Source organism: Tachypleus tridentatus, chromosome 8 (genome assembly GCF_004210375.1).
Source record: "Tachypleus tridentatus isolate NWPU-2018 chromosome 8, ASM421037v1, whole genome shotgun sequence".
Taxonomy (NCBI): Eukaryota; Metazoa; Arthropoda; class Merostomata; order Xiphosura; family Limulidae; genus Tachypleus; species Tachypleus tridentatus.
Genome location: NC_134832.1, coordinates 91,763,005 through 91,784,801, shown reverse-complemented (window position 1 = coordinate 91,784,801; position 21,797 = coordinate 91,763,005). Strand labels below are relative to the sequence as shown.

General features: G+C 31.0%; 1 protein-coding gene across 1 annotated transcript; it reads left to right on the top strand.

Annotated features, from left to right (window-relative positions):
- Nucleotides 1-5,483: 5,483 nt before the first annotated feature.
- On the top strand, nucleotides 5,484-19,937 carry LOC143222934 (tRNA wybutosine-synthesizing protein 5-like). Its single transcript, XM_076450157.1, has 7 exons — nucleotides 5,484-5,691; nucleotides 7,734-7,888; nucleotides 8,796-8,865; nucleotides 9,440-9,622; nucleotides 10,101-10,188; nucleotides 16,650-16,766; nucleotides 17,471-19,937. The coding sequence occupies exons 1-7, from the start codon at nucleotides 5,620-5,622 to the stop codon at nucleotides 17,710-17,712; spliced, it is 927 nt and encodes a 308-aa protein (XP_076306272.1). The 5' UTR covers nucleotides 5,484-5,619; the 3' UTR covers nucleotides 17,713-19,937.
- The last annotated feature ends 1,860 nt before the right edge of the window (nucleotides 19,938-21,797 follow it).

Sequence of the window (21,797 nt, the reverse complement as noted above, 5' to 3'; positions counted from 1 at the left end):
ATCCAAGGACAGACCCAAAACCATCAACTGTACCTGGACACGAAGGTCAAAATGAAGAATGGCAGACAATCTATTCTGAAAACATAGCTCATTGAAGAAGGAAAACATAACCCTGGATGTGATTATGCGGTAAGAATCGAAGTTTTGAAGCATACAGTAAAGCAAGTGAAAGAGGTAAAGAAGAGGTTTGTGAGACTCATTGTACAAACTCTGGGCTGGAGAGGTGCAAAAAGGACCTGTTCAGTGCTGCAGCACCAAATAGTGAACAGGGTCCAACATCTTCAAGGCTAAAGTTCTGGCAGAACCATAGACCAAAGACCCATAGTCCAGTTTAGATCTTATGAGGCAAAATAGATCTTTAGCATATAACATCAAACCACTCCTCAAGAGGTGGAAAAGAGGGCACAGAAAATGTTCAATGTCCTTGTACACTTGATGCATAGCCCCAATAACTTTGCCTCAGGGACCAGGGGAAGCACAACTTCACTGAGATGGAGCTCAGGATCAGGGTGAATACCCTGTTGGCAGCAAAAGTGCATTCAAACGGTTTTAGAGAGAGAAAGGTGAAACTGTTAGTTATGGTTCACTTCAATAAACGATTGAAAGAAATCTGAAGCTGCTACTCAATAAACGTCATGCTCGACGACTGACATGAGATGTGGAAGGCATCTACTCGACACTTATAGTCAAATCAAATGGTCTAGAGTAGAACACTGTCATCAGAAGCCACATTGGATTGGCAAGAGGAGGTTGTTTGATTCAAGGAACCAAAGAAGACGAGCTTTAACAATCATTTCTAAAATCTTGCAGAGATAACTTGTTAAAGCAATTGGATGATAGTTGGAGTATCTTGAAATCCTTCCCAGGATTAGATGAAAGGAGGATAATAATCCAGTGCCAAACATCAGGAAAACATTCTCCTGTCAGATCTAGTTTAAAACAACCACAAACATAGCAAGAGAGGCAGAACAGAGGTGGTGCGATATCTCGTAGTAAATAATATTGGGTTTTGACCAAGGAAGAGCAAGCTAGAGTTTCACCAGTGTAAAGGGGCGATCATACTCGTAAAAATGATCGGTCTGAAAGGAAAGAGACGATCGCTCTCCCCGAGTCTTGATAGTTATAAAGGTTAGATAAGAAAAAAGTACTAGATGCACGAGAAAAGCTTTTGCTGAGAGTATCGGCGATGCTCTGGGCGTCAGCAACTTCCTGGCCATTGGAGAGAAAGATCGAAGGAAATAATTAAATATACTTTCGATTGATTTTTTCCGAATTTTGTCCCATATGATTTTGAAACTGGTGATAGAAAAAGTGGTGTTTGTGAACTTAATCCACAGTTCCTTCTGGCTTTGACGTCGTATATCTATCAAAGATGTGCACGGGCCCGCTGGAAATGAAAATCAATGTAGTTTGAAAGTGTGGGATACCTACAAAATATATCTCAGGCCTTTTTTTGAGTATTCCATGCCATTTGGCAGACAAGACTTCATCACATACGAGGATACCATGAAAAACGTGCGGATGTTTTAGGAATAGATTGAGCAGCTGCTTGGTCAATACAGTCAGTCACTGTGCCATGTAGTCATCTATCAATAGCACACAGAGAACAGCAAGAAAAAGATCCAAGAGAGCACTGAAAGAGGGCCAGTTGGCTTTGTCCAGTTTCAACTGAGGCACGAGGATCAGGTGGTATCGACCACGGCTAGTTTCTCTCAAGATGATAGGAAAATAATCACTGCTCCGTGGGTTAGTGTCAATCCTCCATGAAAAGTGAGATAAAGTGAAGGTAAGGTAACAAAATTATAAAACTATTTTAGGTTTAAAACCAAGTTCTGTAAAGTCATGTGCTTTACATTTTCAAAAACGTATGTTTCACCAATAGTTGTTGTTTGTTTTTGAATTAAGCAGAAAGCTACACAATGGACTATCTGTGCTCTGCTCACCTGGGGTATCGAAACCCGGTTTTTAGCGTTGTAAATCCGCAGACATACCGCTCAGCCACTGGGGACTTCACCAATAGTAATACCAAGATTGTTTCTAATGTTTATGAAAGAAAGTGATGTTACAAAATTGTAAGTACCTCTATTGTTATATATGACATATTTTTAATGTTTATATATTTTACTTTCTAAACATTTTGACACGATATTTATGTCTTTTTCTCAGTGTTTACCAAATCCAAACAGGATACTAATGACCATGGTTATCAACAGATTTTGTTCCTTGAGACACAAAAATTTGAATGTTGACATATTCGATATATTCATCTATTTCTATAGACTCTTGACATAAGTCAACCTCTGTCTTCCATGGTCTCTTCTTCCTTTAATATTTTCAGGTATGTCTAGACTTTTCATTTCTTCTTTCATCTCAATGTGTTAGTGAAATTCTTATTGACTCTTTCTGATACTAATCAACAGCTTTTCCTTTAACCTTTCCTTGGCAAAATATCTTCATTTGAGGTATGACTTGTTTAACATATCTCCAAGATGTCCTTAAAAAGCACAACTCAATTGCTTCAATTCTCTTTCCATACTGGTCAATACTATTTAACCTATTGATGCATATGTGAAAACTAGTACAACATAGCAATCGAAAACTATTGAGCTCGTCTCCACGGAAATTTTGCTCCGCATTTACCATCTGATATTATCTAGCTTTCAAGGCAGTTAAATTTGTTGACCTGTTTAATCTGTTTTTTATCAACTTATCTCTGATCTACTGAGGTCGATATCTTAAAAAGGAAAAAATGATACCCTCACAAAAAATAAAAATATTTAAATGCTCTTTTTTATATTTCCAATTCTATTTGGAATTTGTTGTGAAGGCTTTATTTTGAATTTACGTTTTGAAATAAATACTTTCAATAACAAAAAATTATTCGCGTTTACATTAAATGCATTGAACCCCAAGTCTACTGTAAATACTTTCACAAAACAAGTAAAAGATATACATGATTGTTTCTAATTTTTTATAATGCATTATAGTCATATTTAGTTTAATTTCACCACCAAATTTTGCATTTAGCGAACAGACTGGTGTCCCCAGTAGATGAGGTCAAGTTTCCATTAAAATAATAATAAGTTTAATTAACTTGAAAATTCTAAACATTTTATTGAATCTATTGTTCTCTTTTAAGAGAGTTTTTGCATAACTTGATGATGGCCAAAAAAGATCAAGACGTTGTTCTCTGCTTTATTTTAATAAAAGTGTTAATACCCATACCAGTCGTCCTGAAATACACCGTAGATCTTGATACCGATACAGGTAAATATGAAAATAGGAAAAGAATAAGCAGAACACCTAAACTGAATAATACTGATATTAAGTACCTTTGTTATGCAGCCTTTGAACAGAAGGAAGACTGCCACTAGTTTCAAGCATGAAATAAGCGATCATGTACCAAACAACAGAAAAGTATCCAGATCTGCAGTATCAAGAAGATTGAAAGAGAATTAAATATTTGGTCGTGTAGTAGTTAAGAAACCTTTACTTCTATCTCCAATTATTGTCAAGAGACTGACACTTGCTAAACAATACAAAACTGAACTGTTTCAAGTTTGAAATATTTGGTTCAAAGCGTTGGTTGTACATTTGAGGGGAGAAAGATGAAAGTACTTACCTCAATGCATAGCACCTACTATGCAGCATGGGTGAGGCAGTGTGATGGTTTGGCAATGTTCTCTGCTGAAGCGACAGGGGATACCTGCGAAATAGTTGGAATAATGGATCAGCATAAGTGCCATCAGATACTGATCTGTCATGGTATACCGAGTGGTTTACGTATTATTGGTAAAGGATTCTACTACCAAGAAAATAATGACCCCAAACACTCAGCCAACCTATGCAGAAATGACTTCACTAAGAAAGAAGCTGCCGGAGTCATTTAACTGATGTATTGGCTCCCACACAGCTCCTATCTCAACCCAGTTGAGCAGACCTGGGACTTCATAGATCACTTGATAAATCAAACGTTACTTTCAATGAAACTTATTGGAATGTATGTATTAGATACATTTAGTGTAAAACCCCAAAGGATACTTTGATTAAGTAGTTGCAACAAGGGATAAAAGGCTGCCCGCATTTATTAAAGCCAAAGGATAGCACGCAAAATAATAACCCTTTGCTGAACTCAATCATTTGTAGTAAGTTTTGTGTACTAAATAAGAAGGTTATTTAAATTTGAGGTTTCACCTGTGTTTTATCTTCCATTGTTCTTTGAAACTAGCCTGAAATCTAATTTTCGAATTTTGTCCTAATACTTTTGTACAGTACTGTAGAACTATTTATCAATTAATAAAGTGCACTAAAACCATTCTTAATGGCGATTAGTAGTTAATGTGCAATAATATTATAATATTTATAAATTGAATTATTTTTTATATTGTTTTCATAAAGCAGTATGTGGGCATAATATTCTCAGGCACGGCAAAAGAAACACTCTTACTGTTTTCAAACTGTTCTCTGTTTTTTTAAGTAAAATCATTGTAGTTAAATTAGTCTTCTTCTCTCGTTAGTCTCAGATTTAATACCGGTACTATAGAACAAAATGATAACTAATTAGAACAAATGCATTCCCTTACCTGACATTACGCGCTAAACATGCTCGCCCTCCCAGCCGTGGGGGTGTATAATGTGACGGTCAATCCCACTATTCGTTGGTAAAAGAGTAGCCCAAGAGTTGGCGGTGGGTGGTGATGACTAGCTGCCTTCCCTCTAGTCTTACACTGCTAAATTAGGGACGGCTAGCACAGATAGCCCTCGAGTAGTTTTGTGCGAAATTCCCAAACAAACAAACAATACCTGACATTACCATAAGTAGTGTAATTGACACTAGATTTCGATAACCAGACAAAGGTACATTACTGTGGAGCAGTGGCAGATTTAACGTTGTGCGGGTCCTAAATCCCATGGAATTTTACACAGAATAAAATTATCAATTGGCTCCCATTAAGACCCTGAGCCCCTATCTAAGCATATCACTGTTATAGAGTGCTTTAAATTGATTTCTCATAGCGTATACTGATACCATACGCTAGCTTCTTTCTATATAGTTAACACATTGCATGTGATTCCATGACAGTTGCTTCAGACTCTAAATTTAATAAGTATGTTCATTCGACTAGAACTCTTGTGACATATTCTTGATACAAGTATATGGAAATTTTAAAGAGTGATAAGTAGGGAGCATTGAAATTTACATTTTGTAATGACATGGAAAAATTAGCCGAATGAAATGGAAAGATTGGCAAAATATTCTCTTGTCCCAACACTTTTGTACAGTATTGTACTTATTTAATTCTGTAAGCTCGGGAGAAAGTTTAGTCGGTAATATAAGTGTACTAACATTATCCTTATTAGTTATAGTGTAAGACCAAATCCAAACTGTTTATCAACAACACGATTTAATAATTTAATTGAATTGAACATATTGACTTTTTATTTCCTGTATTTTATGAATAATATTTTGTACGCACAACCTGATGTATAGAAAAGATCGGATAAATATATATATGTGGGCGTCTGAAGAAAAATGTTACTTTTTTTATACTTTTATGTTTTCAGTTAGTTGCCTACTTTTCTCAAAGGGTGTTACTAGTGTTGGTTGTTGGCAAGAGAATGAAGAGTTCAAATGTTAAAGTGTGGAATGGTGTTTCTTCTGAAACGTTAATAAACGAAATCTATCCGCAGGTAAATCAGCAGTAACGTTTGTTTTGTGTGTATAGTAGCACATTTTTATTTCAATATATTTCATAGACCGTACAGGCACTGTCGAACTATCTTGTAATTTTTAAGCTTTTGTAACAAGTGAGCCTAGTGCTATTAATAGTACACTACTATTTCCATTGTTTTAAATATAAAGCCAATGTAATTTCATTTTCAGGGTGTTTTATCTAAACTAAGACGTCACATGAATAACATTGTAAATCAGTATAATACTGTTTATATAAAATAATCACAGCCGACTAAGATATGTTGTATACTTTTTACAGACGATCGTGTAATTGATGTGTTTATTCAAAAGTGGAAATAGCTTTTCTCTGTGGAATATCGTAATATTGGTAATATCTTGTTGTCTTAGAGCCAGCAAAGCATCATGAAACATGAAATTTGATCAACATACATTTGTGTAATACAAATATGGATAATGTATCAATACAAGTATAACAGTATTGTCTGTTGTATGTCCTGGTAACTTCTTTGCATGATGTAGATGGATCTTCAAAATTGGTATGGAGGTTTAGGGTTACATATCCATGCAAGGGCATATACATATTTTCAGATTTGTTGTATTTATAGACAGTTTTTTCCCCCTTTTAATATATCTTCACCAATTTTGGTGTGGAGGATCATTTGATCCACAGAGATACATACAAAATTGTGGTTTCACATTTTGTTTTACAGTTTTAATGAGAATTTTTGCTTTCTTTTTTTTTTTTTACAATTACATATTAGGGAAACAATTTATTAAATCCTAAGATAACCTTTTGTCAGTCATTAATTTACATAACTTCCATCTAGGGGACAGGTGTTCCAGCTAGTTGTTAACATCATAAGTAATAAAAAAAAGTTTATAAACATTAAGTATTGAATACCTTATCAAATATTTTAGTGTTTGTAATATCTTTACACCTAGCATTTAAACACATATAGATATCTCACTTACCCAGTGTGGCTGGGTGGTTAGGAAACTTGACTTGCAATGTGAGTTTTTTGGTTTGGATCCCTGTCACACCAAACATCCTTACTCTTTTAGTGATGGGACCATTATAATGTAACTATCAATCCCATTATTCATTGGTGAAAAGTAGCCTAAGAATTGGCACTGGGTGGTGGTGAGTAGCTGCCTTCTCTCTATTTTTTCACTGCTAAATTAAGAATGGCTAGAGCAGATAGCTCTCATGTACCTTTGTGCAAAATAAAAAGACAAATATCTAATTATTTAAATAGAAAGAAAATTGCTGAGGCTTTCATGACTAAATATATTATGGTGTATCATCCTATTGAGGATACTGAGTGAGGAATATAACCATGTGAACTGATTTTGTGCATTTAAACTCTGACAGCCTTAGTAGTATTATTGAATTATGAAATACTGTTTTAGGTTCAAACTTGCAAAGTTATATATTTCTGTATAAGAGCTAGTTAATTAATTATGTGAGTGATTTTTTTTTTACCTTTTGTATCTTTGTGAAAGTTTAAAGAGAATGATAGAATTTTTATATTGCTTGTTTGAAATTCTTCAGAAAATTAAATTACTGTAGAAAAGAACATAAAAAATCAGAGCTCCAAATCTAATGATATAGAGGTAGTGGATTCTCTTGTTTCATCAATGACTATTATGAGTATTTAAACCAGTTGTAAACAGCGATTAAAGTTATGAAAAATGAAAGAAAATGTGAAGAATCATATTTGTAACAGAAAAAAACACGGTACCAGTCAATGAGTTGTTTTTTATTGTTGATTTGTTTTTCCTAGTACCTTACTGCACATTGTTTTCATACATGTGTTAAGAGGGATTCCCCAAATTAAAGAACAAGTAAAAACAGTTCATTCAGTTGATGATTAATTTCTTATAATCTATGGTTGGCACTTTTAGTTTTAAAGTCATTTAGTACCTGGTATTTACCAGTTGCTAGAAAAAGATGAATAAATTTACACTGTCAAGTGATTGTTTTACCAAAAAAACAAATATGTATTTTTACTTAAAATTGTTTCTATTTTTCTTTCAGAGAGTTCCAGCAGTTTTGAAAAATATAAATATTGGTAAATGTACAGAAAAATGGACAGCAGGTTATCTAGCTGAACAAGTTGGAAATCAACCAGTTAAAGTACATGTATCCACATCGACAAAGTTGGATTTTATAAATAAAAATTTTCTTTATAGGTCTGTTACTCATACATTTGAAATTAATTGTTAGAATCATAGTTGCAGGTAACGTTTAATGGAATATTATTTAAAAGGTGAAATCACAACTTTAATTTATTCTGTTTTAAGTATATTGCAGTTTGTTCATTGAACATTGAAGATTTTGTGTTTGTATGTGTTCAACATTGATATTATTAATGTGATAGATTGTATGTTTCAGCTGGATTCATGCAAGTATTTTAATATTTTATCATAGACCGTTATATTAAAACAATACTGTATATCTAACTAGTGAAGCATATCAGAGGTTAAACTTTTAACCCTTTATAAGTTATTTTAAAGTCTAGTCTATGTGTTTAGACTGATTTCTAAAATCAAGTTGTTACTAATGATAATATCCTTTGGTGTAAAAGTATAATAAAGTTGTTAATGTTTGATAACATTTTTGTATCGCAATACAGTCTCTCATAGCAAACAGGATTTATTAACAGGCACAACAGTCTAAATGTTTTAAAATTTCACCAAAAAATACTATATTCCTATTCACTAGACAGCTATCTAAGAGTAAGTAACATTTTATATTCATAATTTCTGTTCATATTAAAATTCATAAATTGAATTTTGTTTCTAAATAATAGAAATAGGCTGTTGTGTTTTTCCCATAGAGTTCAAAGACTAATTAATTTTGTGTGAGATAACAAGAGTTACTTAATTTAAACATACTTTCTATGATTACAACCAGAAGTGTGAAAGATCAGAATTTAAAATAATTACAACATTAAGGGCTTTCAAATAATATTAAGAAAATTGTGAACCATGAAATACAAAAATATTATTATTCAAAGTTGAAGAATTGTTTTTAATAATGTATAAAATTACACTGATATCTTTTGTCATAATTTTTAAGTATTTTCAACTGATATAGGACTTTGCCCTTTAATGAATTTATTGCAAGAGCAGCAGAAGAGAAACATTCAAATTACTTCTTAGATGAGGTATGAACCATATGGTTATATTTTATAGAATTTGTTTCTAAAACTTTACAAATGTATTACATATTTTATAAAATATGTAAAGCATATCTTTAATGTTTTTGCTATTTGTACTTGTTCAAAATAAAGGTTGTTCTCCATTAAATATAAATAATAAATTACTTCATTTGTTTTTGTTTTCTTTGTTTAAGATACATATTTTAGTCTTCAATTTATGGTTCATTAAAATAAATATCAGCTTACATGACTTGGCTGCAATACATATACAGTGCCTGATATAATTGAATAAATACTTTTTTTACACTAAAACTAGTTCTTAACTAATTATAGTGAATTTTAGGTGAAAATATATGTTTTTCTCTTTTCTTTTCAATTTATGTAAGCTATTAAGTTTAGAAGCTGAAATTACAGTTACTATCACCACTGATTGGTTTGAATGTTTAATATATTTTACAGTGAATTTTGTTAATGTGCAAAATTTCCAGTTTTTAATTCTCAGTATAAAAATTCACTGTTGAAGCACTTAAACTTGTAAATATTTTAATAATTTCAATAATGTTTTTCTTTATATTTTTAGAAAGAAGTTTATTACATGAGATCACTTGGAGATGATCCACGTAAAGATGTAGCTGACATCAGAAGACAGTTTTCAGGTTTAGCTAAAGATATATCCTATTCTGATATTTTCCCTGAAAAGCAGTTTTTCTCTTCTGTGTTTCGAATTGCTTCAAAAGGCTTGTGTTTATGGACACATTATGATGTAAGGTTTCTTATTTTAAAGTTCATTGTATGTTTAATTTCTAATTCTTTGTTCAGGGTTTATTGAAAATAATAATTCTTAATTTGTTGATTGATTTTTCCTGAAAATGAGTTGTAACAGAATAGCTATAAATAAACATGTTTTAACTCACCCTCTAAACTAATCAGTGTTTTAGTCCATGTGTGTTTCAGTGTGATATATTTTTTCCTTATCATTAAATAGTTACATTGTTATACACATGCTAGAAAGGGAACTGAATAAGCCTCTACCAGAATGTAAAGAATATTGTTGAAAAAAAGATTGGTAGGATGTGTGAAAGAGAACATTCAACTGTCTTGCTCTTAGTTTAAAATATAGACACTTGATGCTGAACTATTAAAGAAGAGATATATTTTTAGCTGGTATGAAACTTTTGATATATTTTATGTTGCACACTTCCTCTGCTTAACAAATGATATATATAATTATCTACCCTTAGGTAATGGACAACTTACTTATTCAAGTGAAGGGCAAGAAATATGCTGTTTTGTTTCACCCAAATGATGTATCATACATGTATATGAATGGTAAGTTTGTGTCTCTCTGTAGTTAAATCTTTATAAACATTTCAGGTATCCTTCATATGGTTATAACTATATGATTAAAAATTTAACCATATCACCACGAGCATCCTATACTGTGATAACACAAGGATTGAGTGACTTACATTCAACATTTTTTAATCTACTTTTTGTTTATGCTATACCAATTAGAATAGCATAAAATCTTAACTGTTAATCCATATCTTAATTGTATATGAGTTTTATATTATTAATTTTATGAGGCAATACTTTAAAAAATCCAGTTTTCCTTAGTGTAACACATTTTCTCTAGGTATGTTCTCTATTTTATTCACTAATCGTCCTATAAGTGCAAATTTCAACATAAATTACTCCTTATAAAATAATCATTGCTCAAAAAAACCATAATTTTTATAGCTTTAAATTTTATTTGGTGACAGAGCCATCAAGTAGAAAATCAGAACCATCTTGCCACATCCACCTGTCACATTCTTCCTTTCAAGAATTGCCAGTAGTTCTCTCTTACATTTAATTCTATTATCTATAACCAATAGAAAACCAAAGCTTTCATCTATCATGTTTAGTATTGTTTTCTGCACTGAGAATTGTCAGTTTATTGTTAGTACAAGCTTTTTTCACATGGAAAAGATAACAGCTAGCTTGGATGAATTTGTAATGGCTCTTGTCACATTGTAAGAAAGTCAGAAAAATTGTGATAGAGAAGAAATTATCTACTTTTTGCCTGATATTAGTCTATGTTTTTGTTGCAATATTCAATTTAATAAACTTATTTGGTACATTACTACCATTCATATAAAAATAAATAAGGTTTGATGTCACTGACAATCAACATCATGGAAAAAGATTGAGTTAAGTACTTTATTTATTGTTTCTTGTGTTTATTCTTTATATATTATTGTGAAAGTAACTAAAATGTAGAAATATGGATCTCTTTTGGTTATATTACATAAAATAAATAATAATAATGTAATAAAAATGTTTCACAAGGCATGCACACAAGCAGCCCATGGGTAATGAGATTTGATAGAGTAATGTGACCTTCACTTTCCCCAAGTGATTTACAACTTGTAATGGTGCAAATAATAGTAAGATATGCCCAAAAAGCAATAAAACAATAAAATTTAATCATAAATAGATGTATACTGTTATAAGCTTAAAACTATTTAGGATAAAAAAAATGCATTTTCATGTTATAATTTGAGGCCATTCTCTGAAGAAAAAGAGTAATTTAGATTTTTAAAATTCCTTTTTGGTGGTTATGAGATTGGTCAACTTGACCAATATTGTATAGAGTTAGTGTAGAGAAAATAACATAGGAAGTTTTAGTGAAAACAAACATTTGAAATGTACTTAGGAGGTTTTAGAGAATACACAAATCAAATCAAATGTTTGAGATGCCAAAAAGTATTTTTGTAATCTTAACATGAAAAATGCTTTGCATTCAGACTATTCAAAACGAATACACAATATATTCATGTACCAACTTTTTTTTTCAGTTTATTAAGAGTACTTCAGTAAAAATGTTTCTGTAGGTGAGAAACTTATGTTTACTGAAAGACTGGTAAATTTCTTAAAGCAATACATTCCATATTAAAAGTTAGAATTATTAAATTTTGAAGACATTAATGACTACAAAGAAGTCATGTGGTTATTCAAATTGACTGAGCCTGTATTGAGAGAATTAAAAACAAGTAATAGGGATCATAGAAAAAAGTAAACATGCAATAGAATGAATACACTATCAATATACTTCTATCAGGCTGTCATGCATCTTATTGTTATTTCACTGAATGTTGAATGCATAGTTGTATGTTAGGGATTGCATGGATATACTATCAGTAGAACATTGATCATGACCTGTCATCATGAATTTGATGTTGGACAGCTTGTGATCAATATTCAACTAACAGTATATTCAACTTCTTGTATGTTTGCTTTTTTGTAATCTCTATTACTTGTTTCCAACTTTTTAATTATATAGTTAAACTTGCTTATGTTCATTTTATGGGCAATGATATTAGTTTACATTGTGTGTATATAACATTTTTTAAAAATTATCAGTGTTCCACATGTTTGTATGCATGTTGTTGTCAGTTATACTTAGTCTTTAAGATATATTGTTTTGGTGGAGATCCACAGAAAACACTAACAAACTATAGAAGACATTGGTAAACCAAATAACAAAATGTAACTTGACTACATGTTTAAACAGTGCATACATGCATATGTACAGTTATGGATTTTTTTTTTGTGTCTGGCTCCATTGCTATGTAGCAAAGTTGCAAAGTAGATTTCTATACTTGACTGTATTTATGTATACAATATATAAATTGTAAGTAAAGTTGTAGTAACAGGTATTTCATACTTAGTATTAATGTTAAATACTATAGTTTACATAGCTATAGCACACAGTTTATATGTGAATCTGTAAATATATATTGCATAATTTAACATAAATATTGAGTTTTACATTGTAATTAAACACTTACTAGTTATTTGGAATTATAATTGTTCATTAATTGTCTAGATTTCAGTAAAATATTTGTAGCTGTTTTTTTCTTTAGTGACTTGTTAAACCAGAATTGATAATAATATGGTTGAAGGGCTGAGGTCACTATTATAAATATACACATTGTTTACTCTAATAAAGCAAAGCATTTCTAATTATATAACAGTGCTTAAGTGACTTCTACATTTCTGTAATGCTTGAATGGTTTCAAAGAGCTTATGTTGGTAGCAAAGAAGAACTTAAAAATTCTAGAGGGTGGAAGTCTCAACTTTCAAGAATCAATTTAAAATAGCCCTACAACCTTCACACAAGTTTGTTTAGTAACGGTGCATAGATTTTGGCACAGTGTACACTTCTGTGCTTGAATGGCTTTGAGGAGAAACTTGGACATGAGCGATGAAAAAACTAATAAAATCTTTTAAGAAACAACATAAAAATAGTCCTATGACCTTACAGAAGTTTCAGTAGTAGGTCTGTCTGAAAAATAAATGGATGAATTTTGTCTAACAATCAGAAAATCAGCTTTTCTGCTATTATCAATATTTTATCAGCCATAGCCATTGAGATAGAAGATCTTGAGTGTTGTTTCAAGAAGTATGTTTTTTAAGATGGTTTTTGCCCATATGTTATATTATAATTTTTGTGAAATTCCTGGTTGGCCCCTACTATAAAACACTATCGTGGTTCATAGTATGGTTATAACTTCTGTTTTGCAATTTTGAGATGAAGTGGAATGTTTGATTGCATAGATTATTTTCAGCATTTTGTTTGGTTATCATTTAGTAAAAATATTGATCCAATTTTAAATTTGAATAATTTCTGAATTAAGGGATTTTCTGATACATCATCAATTTTTTGAAATAGGAAACAAACCTTTTTGATCAACTGAAGCTCTGAATTAAGAAAAATCAACAAACATTTTTCAGTTTTGTTGGTTACACATTTCATTTTGTACTTCCAGCACATAGACTAACAACAATATTCAGTTATACTTTTGTTGCTAAGCAACATGACATAAAAACTATTGTTGGAATGTGTTATTACCAAGACACACTGGCTTTTCTATAAATTAGAAGTTGTTAATGTAACTGATATACTACAAGGTATACTATGGGGTGGTAGTACTTGCTATATTGCACGGTGTGTGTCTGTGATTTCTATTTTCTATGTGGTTTTTCTCTAGCATGCCTCATTTAAAAGATGTGTATCTGCATGGATAAGTAATAATACTCCCTCAGGGCCTACTTAGTATAGGTTAAAAATTCCAAGTTCCTCGGTACTTTCTTCTTGGAGCTACGATGGTCACACTATGACTTGCCCTTCCATTACTATTATATATACATATATATCTGAATGAAAAATATAACATGATTTACCCATGTGTATTTTTCATATTACATCAGACTATTATGTAAAAATCATAGATATGTATCACTATACAGTTACTTGTGTTTTTGGAATAGTTAGTGTTCAAACACTACCTCACAACATGCAAATACAAATGATTGTTCTCAGTTTATTTTTTTAAAACCAAATAGTGAAGTTGGCTATCACATTGTAATGCCTCCATGGTTGAAAAGTTAAGCATATTTGATGACAAAGTCTCAAACCTGCAACTTGCAGATTTCCAGTCAAGTGCCATAGCCACTAATCTATGTGAAACTACATGAAGAAATCACCCATACATATGTCCAACCCCATTCTCGTAAATATTCATCCAATCTTTTTTATGCTTCTTCAGTGTTGTAGCTTCCATCACATCTAAAGACAAACTATTCCACAGAGCAACCAAGCTAATGAGAAAGTCACATTAACTTAATTGGAGTTGGGTCTGACTTTTGTATATCTTAAAGTTGTGTTATCTTGTCTTACTACTTGCAGAATTTTTGATGATAACAATTTATTTAATAGATTCCAAACCTCTTACAGTCTTATAAACCTCAGTCACCCCCAACTCCAATCCCTTCTTTCTAGTGAAAATATGTTAAGAGATTTTATCTTATCCCAAAACAAAATCTTCCAAACTTGGGATCATTTATGGTAGCTCTCCTAACTTCCTCAGTAACTCAATATTCCCTCTTAAGAATCATTTAGGATGCTTTATCTACGTTCAGTCTTCTCCTTCAACAATCTCACCTAATGTTTCCAAAGCTAGGCCCATTAGAATTAGAATAGTTAGTGTTTGGTAACCATTATGCATAATCTGACTTCAATTGAGATTAAAAGTGCATCTGTTAGGTGTTAGCTGAACTCAAGAAATATTCCAGATCTTTTTTTCTATGAAATTACTTCACTAGTACGGTTTGGAATATTCACAAGTATAAGGGAAAACGTTTATCACTAAATAAAACACTATGTATGACTGATTACTGAACTTGAAAAAGGAACCAACTAAGCTGTCTCAACTTTACCTGCAGAATAAAATCCCAACATTACTGGGTTCCTCACTTTGTCTATTGAAAGATTGATGTTTGAATGAAATCTCAGCTTTCATTATTGTACCTTTCCTTCAGTTAACTTCAGAATACTACTTTTATAACTATTTTACAAAAGAGTAACATTTTTATGATTGTTTGTTTTAACATTTAGGAAGCTAGTAATGAAAGGATTTTATTCACCACGTAATGTCAATACTGCTTAGGCTGCTATGTGATCGTTAGTCAATCGAGTGATATGTCCAATTCCATCATTATCCTACTTGGTTCCATTATGAAGTTTAGTAGCCAGCCCTACACAGCTAATTTATTTAGCAATGAATTTTTTCCTAACACTTGTTTGTTTAGATGAAAAATGTAGGTTATTAGCATATATAATGTATTCTAAACTTTATAAATTTTGCATATAATAATAATAAAATAAATTAGTAAAAGATCATAAATACTGTTTTGCTTTATCAAATGATGATAAAATTGTACAGGGTGTTCGGAAAGTCACTGTGCAGTTTTGTAATCATATTTTATTCAGTCTATTTCAAGCCAGCAACTGATAGCAGTGTTTAGAAACAAAATAAAAAGGATCCAGGCCTGTATTGATGCTAACGAGGGGTCACTGTTAATAAATATATAAGTGCACAGTGACTTTCCGAACACTCTGTAGTTACTCTTAGAACAAGGTAGGTACTATACTTGTTGAAGAAAAATAATGATGAGAGAAAATAAAAAATCTTGGTTTTTGGCTATTCACCAGTTTTGGACTTTGAAATGCTCTGAATAGCTGAAGATTTACATATACATGAGAGATACAACAACTGTACCAGGTAGCTCTTCATATCTAGCTTCTGGTTATCTGTAGAGAAGAAAATCTAGAAGACTTTTGTATTGGTTTTATACATGTCTCTGTGCCATCTTTTCATGGAGATAAACTGACTACCAATATACACGACTTGCTGATCATTCCAGTATCAGTGTCATTAATAAAAATGAGAATTAGTGTAGAACCTAGAGATGTACTGGTTGTTTTAACATGAATCCAGTGCAGATTCATGCTGTTATAACAATTTTGTTCTTCTTTTTTGCCCCATCAATTTTTGAGCCATTTAATTAGCTATCTCATCTCCCAAGAAACAATTTTCCTAAGAATGTTTGTGTGGCATCTTATCAAAAGTCTTCTGAAAATCTAAGATGCTAATCTACTGCATTACTCATATTCAGTTTAAATGTAACATTTTAAAAGAAAGTTAACAAATTTATAAGACATGATCCTTTTCTTTGATTATATGAAACTTCTCTAAATACTCTTGTAAAATGTCTTTTAATTATTAACTCTAGTAATTTCTCAACTATTGAAATAGGATTAATGAGTCATTAATTAGCATTTCACCAATGAACAGCTAGTAATCTTTATTAGGAAGCTTATTAATCATTTGTTTAAATATTTTAAGTCAGGAATTTAAACTTGTCTTTTTTTAGTGTAAAGATTCTCTTGTATGCTATTTTAGGTGACAAGTCTGAGGTACTTGATGTTGAAAATCCAGATCTTGAGAAATATCCAGAGTTTATCAAGGCCACTAAGTACACCTGTACTTTGGATTCAGGAGATATTCTTTTTATTCCAGGTAAAATAAACATCATACAGTTAAATATGGCTACAAAATTTGGCAGTCAGTTAAATTTGAGAAATATCTAAACTATCCAGTTATTATATATTCACACGATTTGTTAATGATTTTACTTAATAATGAAGAATAAAATATCAGTTCTTAATTTTTTTCAAATGAAATCATTAACTGTTTATAAAGAAACTTTTATTTTTCTATACTAGTTTTATAGCTTTTGTGGTTCATCTTCAGTTGAAAATTCTATACTAACCAAAAGTTAAGCGTATTCTAAAACCAGGAGGTACTTGTTTAAACTGTGTATTTCAAATAAAGTAAACAAATTTATATATATTCGAACTAAAACATTAAAAAGTTCTTAGAATTACAAACTTTGATTGGTTAACATTATGGTGTTTATACATATTGTCAAATTTCAAAACAGCAGAAAAAAATGTACTTTCAAAATATTTATAGAACGAACAATATTATGTTAAACAAGAGAAAGGAAAACTTAAATTCAGTAACTGTAAGAATGTATTCCATTTTATTTTGAAAAGACACACCTAAGCTTTGTCTAAAGTAACACATACATAAGTTTTTATAGGTAACTTACAAAAACAACTCTTTCAATCTATCTTATAAAAATTCATTGAGCATCCAGCATATAAAATGTTAGTGCTCAATTTGTTTATTCTGTATTATAATCTTTGTGTATGTCATAGCTCTTTGGCTCCACAATATGACCTCCCTTGAGTTTGGTGTAGCAGTAAATGTCTTTTGGCATCATCTGGAAGAGAGTATGTATGACAAGAAAGATCCATATGGAAACAAGGATCCCCATCCTGCTGCCACTGCACTTACATTCTTAGAGAAAGCTTTAAAGACATTAAAACAGTTGCCTGATGACTACAGAACATTTTACAGCAAGCTCATGATATCTAGAATTCAAGACTCTATATCATAATATAGTTTTATTGTTTTAAGAAACTAAAGTTCTTACAATATGAAATTGTTTATAACAATCTATTGTAACTTTCTTTTTTAATTGCTTGTTGTCCCCTGGTGGGACAGCAAAAAGTGTATGGACTTGCAATGTTTAAATTGTGGTTTGATTCTCGCATTAGACACAACAGTTAACCCAATATGGCTTTCATTTTAAAAACAAACAAAAGTCATTATATTAAAATACAGATGTTACAAAAGAAAACTGATGACTCTTAGGGGTTTATTTCCTGTCATTTTATTGAAGTTGTATTGATGTAAGTAAAAGTTAAGGACTTTAAAACAGTAAACTACTAACTGTAAGAATAAATGAATACATTCATGCCAATACAAAATGTTGATGGTGCCAACAATATACAAGCTAATGTTGATACTAAAATTTTACTGTGCTAAAAATATATGAATGTCAATACAAAAATTTTAACAGTATCAGTAATAAACCCACACAATATCAATACAAAAAATGTTAACAGAGCCAATAATATACCATGTATATTTGTAAATGTGAAACTTAGCTTAATAATTAACCTTGTTATTATTCCTTCCATTATGTTATGCTTCTGCAATCTGTTGACTAAAAAATAAAACTTAAGAGTAGTTTACTAAAACACCCTCCTTATGCCACTTTCAACAAAAGTAGCTGGTGACACATGAAAATCAAGTTATTGTATGTTTTATAAAGATACAGGGCAGAAGTCAGTGGTACCTTTGTTTTAATGCTAGTCCATAGGGCAAGTCTCTTGGATTATGGTATTTCTTCAGATCCATTTCAAGGCTTATTATCTAAGTTTGGTGTACATATTCTCAAGTCTTTTGCATATTTTAAATTAGTTTTGGGAAGATTTGTATTTTCAGACAACCGTGCTCCCATTTCTTCCTTGCAGACAGTATACTGTTGTTGGATGTAATTTAGCAATAAGTTGTATCTGTGGTTCTTAAGTCTTTAAATCAGTTGGAGGTAGTGCTTGTTCATTTCATTGGTGTAATACTTAAGATAAGATTATTTATTTGTCATTTTGACAAATATTTTATACCATTAATGACTCTTTGGAGACCTGGGCCATTCTTTCAAATGCCTACTTACTGAATGTACATGATAGTCCCTTTCTACTATCTCTGTTTCAGTGGCTCTTGAGACATCATCTCTCATTGGAATAGCTATTTATTGTGATTTGGTACATGTTCAAGTAGTTTAAAAGTATTAACTTCTAAGAACTATATTTCATCCATAATAATTCAAAACATAACCAAAACAACATAGTCAGAACATAACCTTTGTGATAACAAGGTCTCACATTTGAACCCTTGTGGAAGTTGTCTACATTTTAGTCTTCATGAAATATGTTCATCAGATCTCTAGTAGCCCAAGCTTTTACTGAAAGTTCTTTCATTAATAGATCCCATCAAGGAGACTAACAGATTCAAATTTGTGACCTTGTTGTCACAAAGGTTATGTTTTATCTTATCAATGGTTATGTTAATTATTCATATCCAAGCATGTTTTTTACACGTCAACCTTTTACAGTATTACATTCAAAACTTAATCAAAAATTTTTTCTATCAGTGTATTTCAATAAATTTAGTATGAAAACATAGTTTATAATTAAACTTTTTATATAAATTTTAACTTTTTAATTTCAAAATGAGATATTTAAAAATGATTAATATTCATATTTCTATGTCGGTGTCTGAGCTCAGAATTTTCTAACTTTTAAAATAGGCTACTGCAATTTTAAACCAGTCAGAATCACAAATTGTATGTAATTAAAAGCAAGAGGAAGACTAAACAATATTCTACATCCAACTATGTGATTTTGGAGTCCATTGTTGTAGAATAAGTGTCATAATTTGTTGACAGACGTTGCGTTGCTGCTCTGAACACTTAACAAAATTTTTAATTTATTTATAGCTTACTTAAAAAGTTGGGTAAATTACAATAGTTTTGAGACATTCTGTTTTAGTGACTGATATATTTTATATATTCCAAAATGCATACTTGAAAACTATATAAATTATTTGATGTTCAAATTTGTGAGACTCAGTGAGGGTTATGGAAGAACATCTACTTGTTTTTCTTGTGTATGTTTGTATTTATTTATTTTTTTAACAAAAGGAACTGAAACATAAAAATTATAAATTTGTAGCATATACTTGTAAAAATTCAGTAAAATAAAGTACTTAAAGTTACACAACTTGAGTATATGTAAGAGAACATCTCATAATCAGACATTCTGGTTAAAAACCAGTGCAGATATTCACACACAAAAGTTGCAATGGTTTTAAAAAAAAGCCCCAAACTCAAGAAGAAGAAGGACAGTGAAATATTTGAAAGTATTCAAGTTCTGGTTCTATCTTAAAAATCATAATCACACCCTCTTTATTTTAGTTACTTGGGGAAACAGGCAACACTCACACTGTGATCTAATGTTTTTTTCATGCACAACATTGAATCATAAAATTAAAATGAAGTAGATATAAAAAACATTAGAGGTTTAAGCTGTTAAAATAATTTAGGTATTTTTGAAAGCCATACCAAAACGAAAAAAAAAACTTTTGATGTTCATTTAGAAGGATTTAGAGATTATGCAAATGAAATATGAAAATCAACTTTCACTCAGAATGACTTTGTGAATAACAGAAGGTTAGAGAATTCAATAAACAATTATACAGATTTTGTTTATCTGCTTTTATATCTAACACACAGAAAAGGGATAAGTTTAAAGTTTAAAACTGTAGCTTGTTGTGTCGTTCGTGCTTTATGTTCAAATGTGTAAAAAAGCTGCAGAATTTAAAAATGGTTTCTTCGAGGAGAGTTCATAGTTGGTTCACTCATTTCATTGTTATACTGAGTGCAGGAAATTAATAGGGAATCCAGTCACCTTTGACTACAAAAACCTGTAGGTGGTAGACTGTTTTCCCCAAAGGAGTGATGTTCCATTGCACAAGGAAGTCATCTCCTACATTGGACTATAGAAGGTCTTTAGATTTCAATAGAAAAGACTTTTTCTCTAACATCACTTTCTTTGTTTATACCACAAACAAATAGAATGGATCAAATGGGAATCTCTCTAGCAAGAAATAAAGGTAGTCCAAATTTTCAGGGGTTTTATTCAAGACCAATAGAAGTCTAATTTAAGAAACTAGTGATTAAGAATGTTAACAGAAAATCTCTTAGTTCATGTCATGGACATCAGAGATCTTGCTATCTCCATAGGTTTCTTGGATGTTTATTTTCATGCACTAGTTCATCCAGAAAAGAAATATCTTAATTTTACTTAGGGGAGTTATGTATGACAGTTCAGTTTTCCATTCAGCCCATATGTCTTTATGAAGTGAAAGTCAAGACAAGAGTGTATGCATCTGCTTTTTGAAGGATCAAGTTTCTAATCCTTATATAGTTTCAGAATCTAGAAATATAAGATCTAATTTCTCCAGAAGTAGTATTACTTTTCCAAGAAAGGTTGCACAGGCTCCTACATATTATATACATGTTTTAACAGGTTTCAGGCAGATATATCCTTTAGTAATTTGGAACTCTGAATATATTATAATATGACATGTTTAGGGTTCACGACCAACTATGTCTCAGTTTTTCCTTACATATAAAAGATAATGTTACAAAATGAAGTAGGTGGTTAACATAATCTGATCAACAGTAACTACTTATGTACCAGTTGCCATAAATTTATATAAAAACAAGCAATAAACAAGAATTCAGTAAAGCAAGATATTTAAAGGTTATTTCATTTCTCATATATTTATACATACTAATAAATAAATCATTCCTTTCATATAAAAATTTGTATCATAACACATACTATTAACAATAATGCTCAGAGATGTGAATATATATTGTTCACTTCATCTGATTATTTTTAATTCTGAGGGCCAGGCCAGATGACACAAATAACATTTACTTTTCATCAATCTGCTACCTTTCTCTAATCTACTTAATTATCAACATTATCTGAGTGTGCGACACATGATTTTTATAATAATAATACAACTAAAGTTAGAGTATTAAATATTAACCACTGAATAACTAAA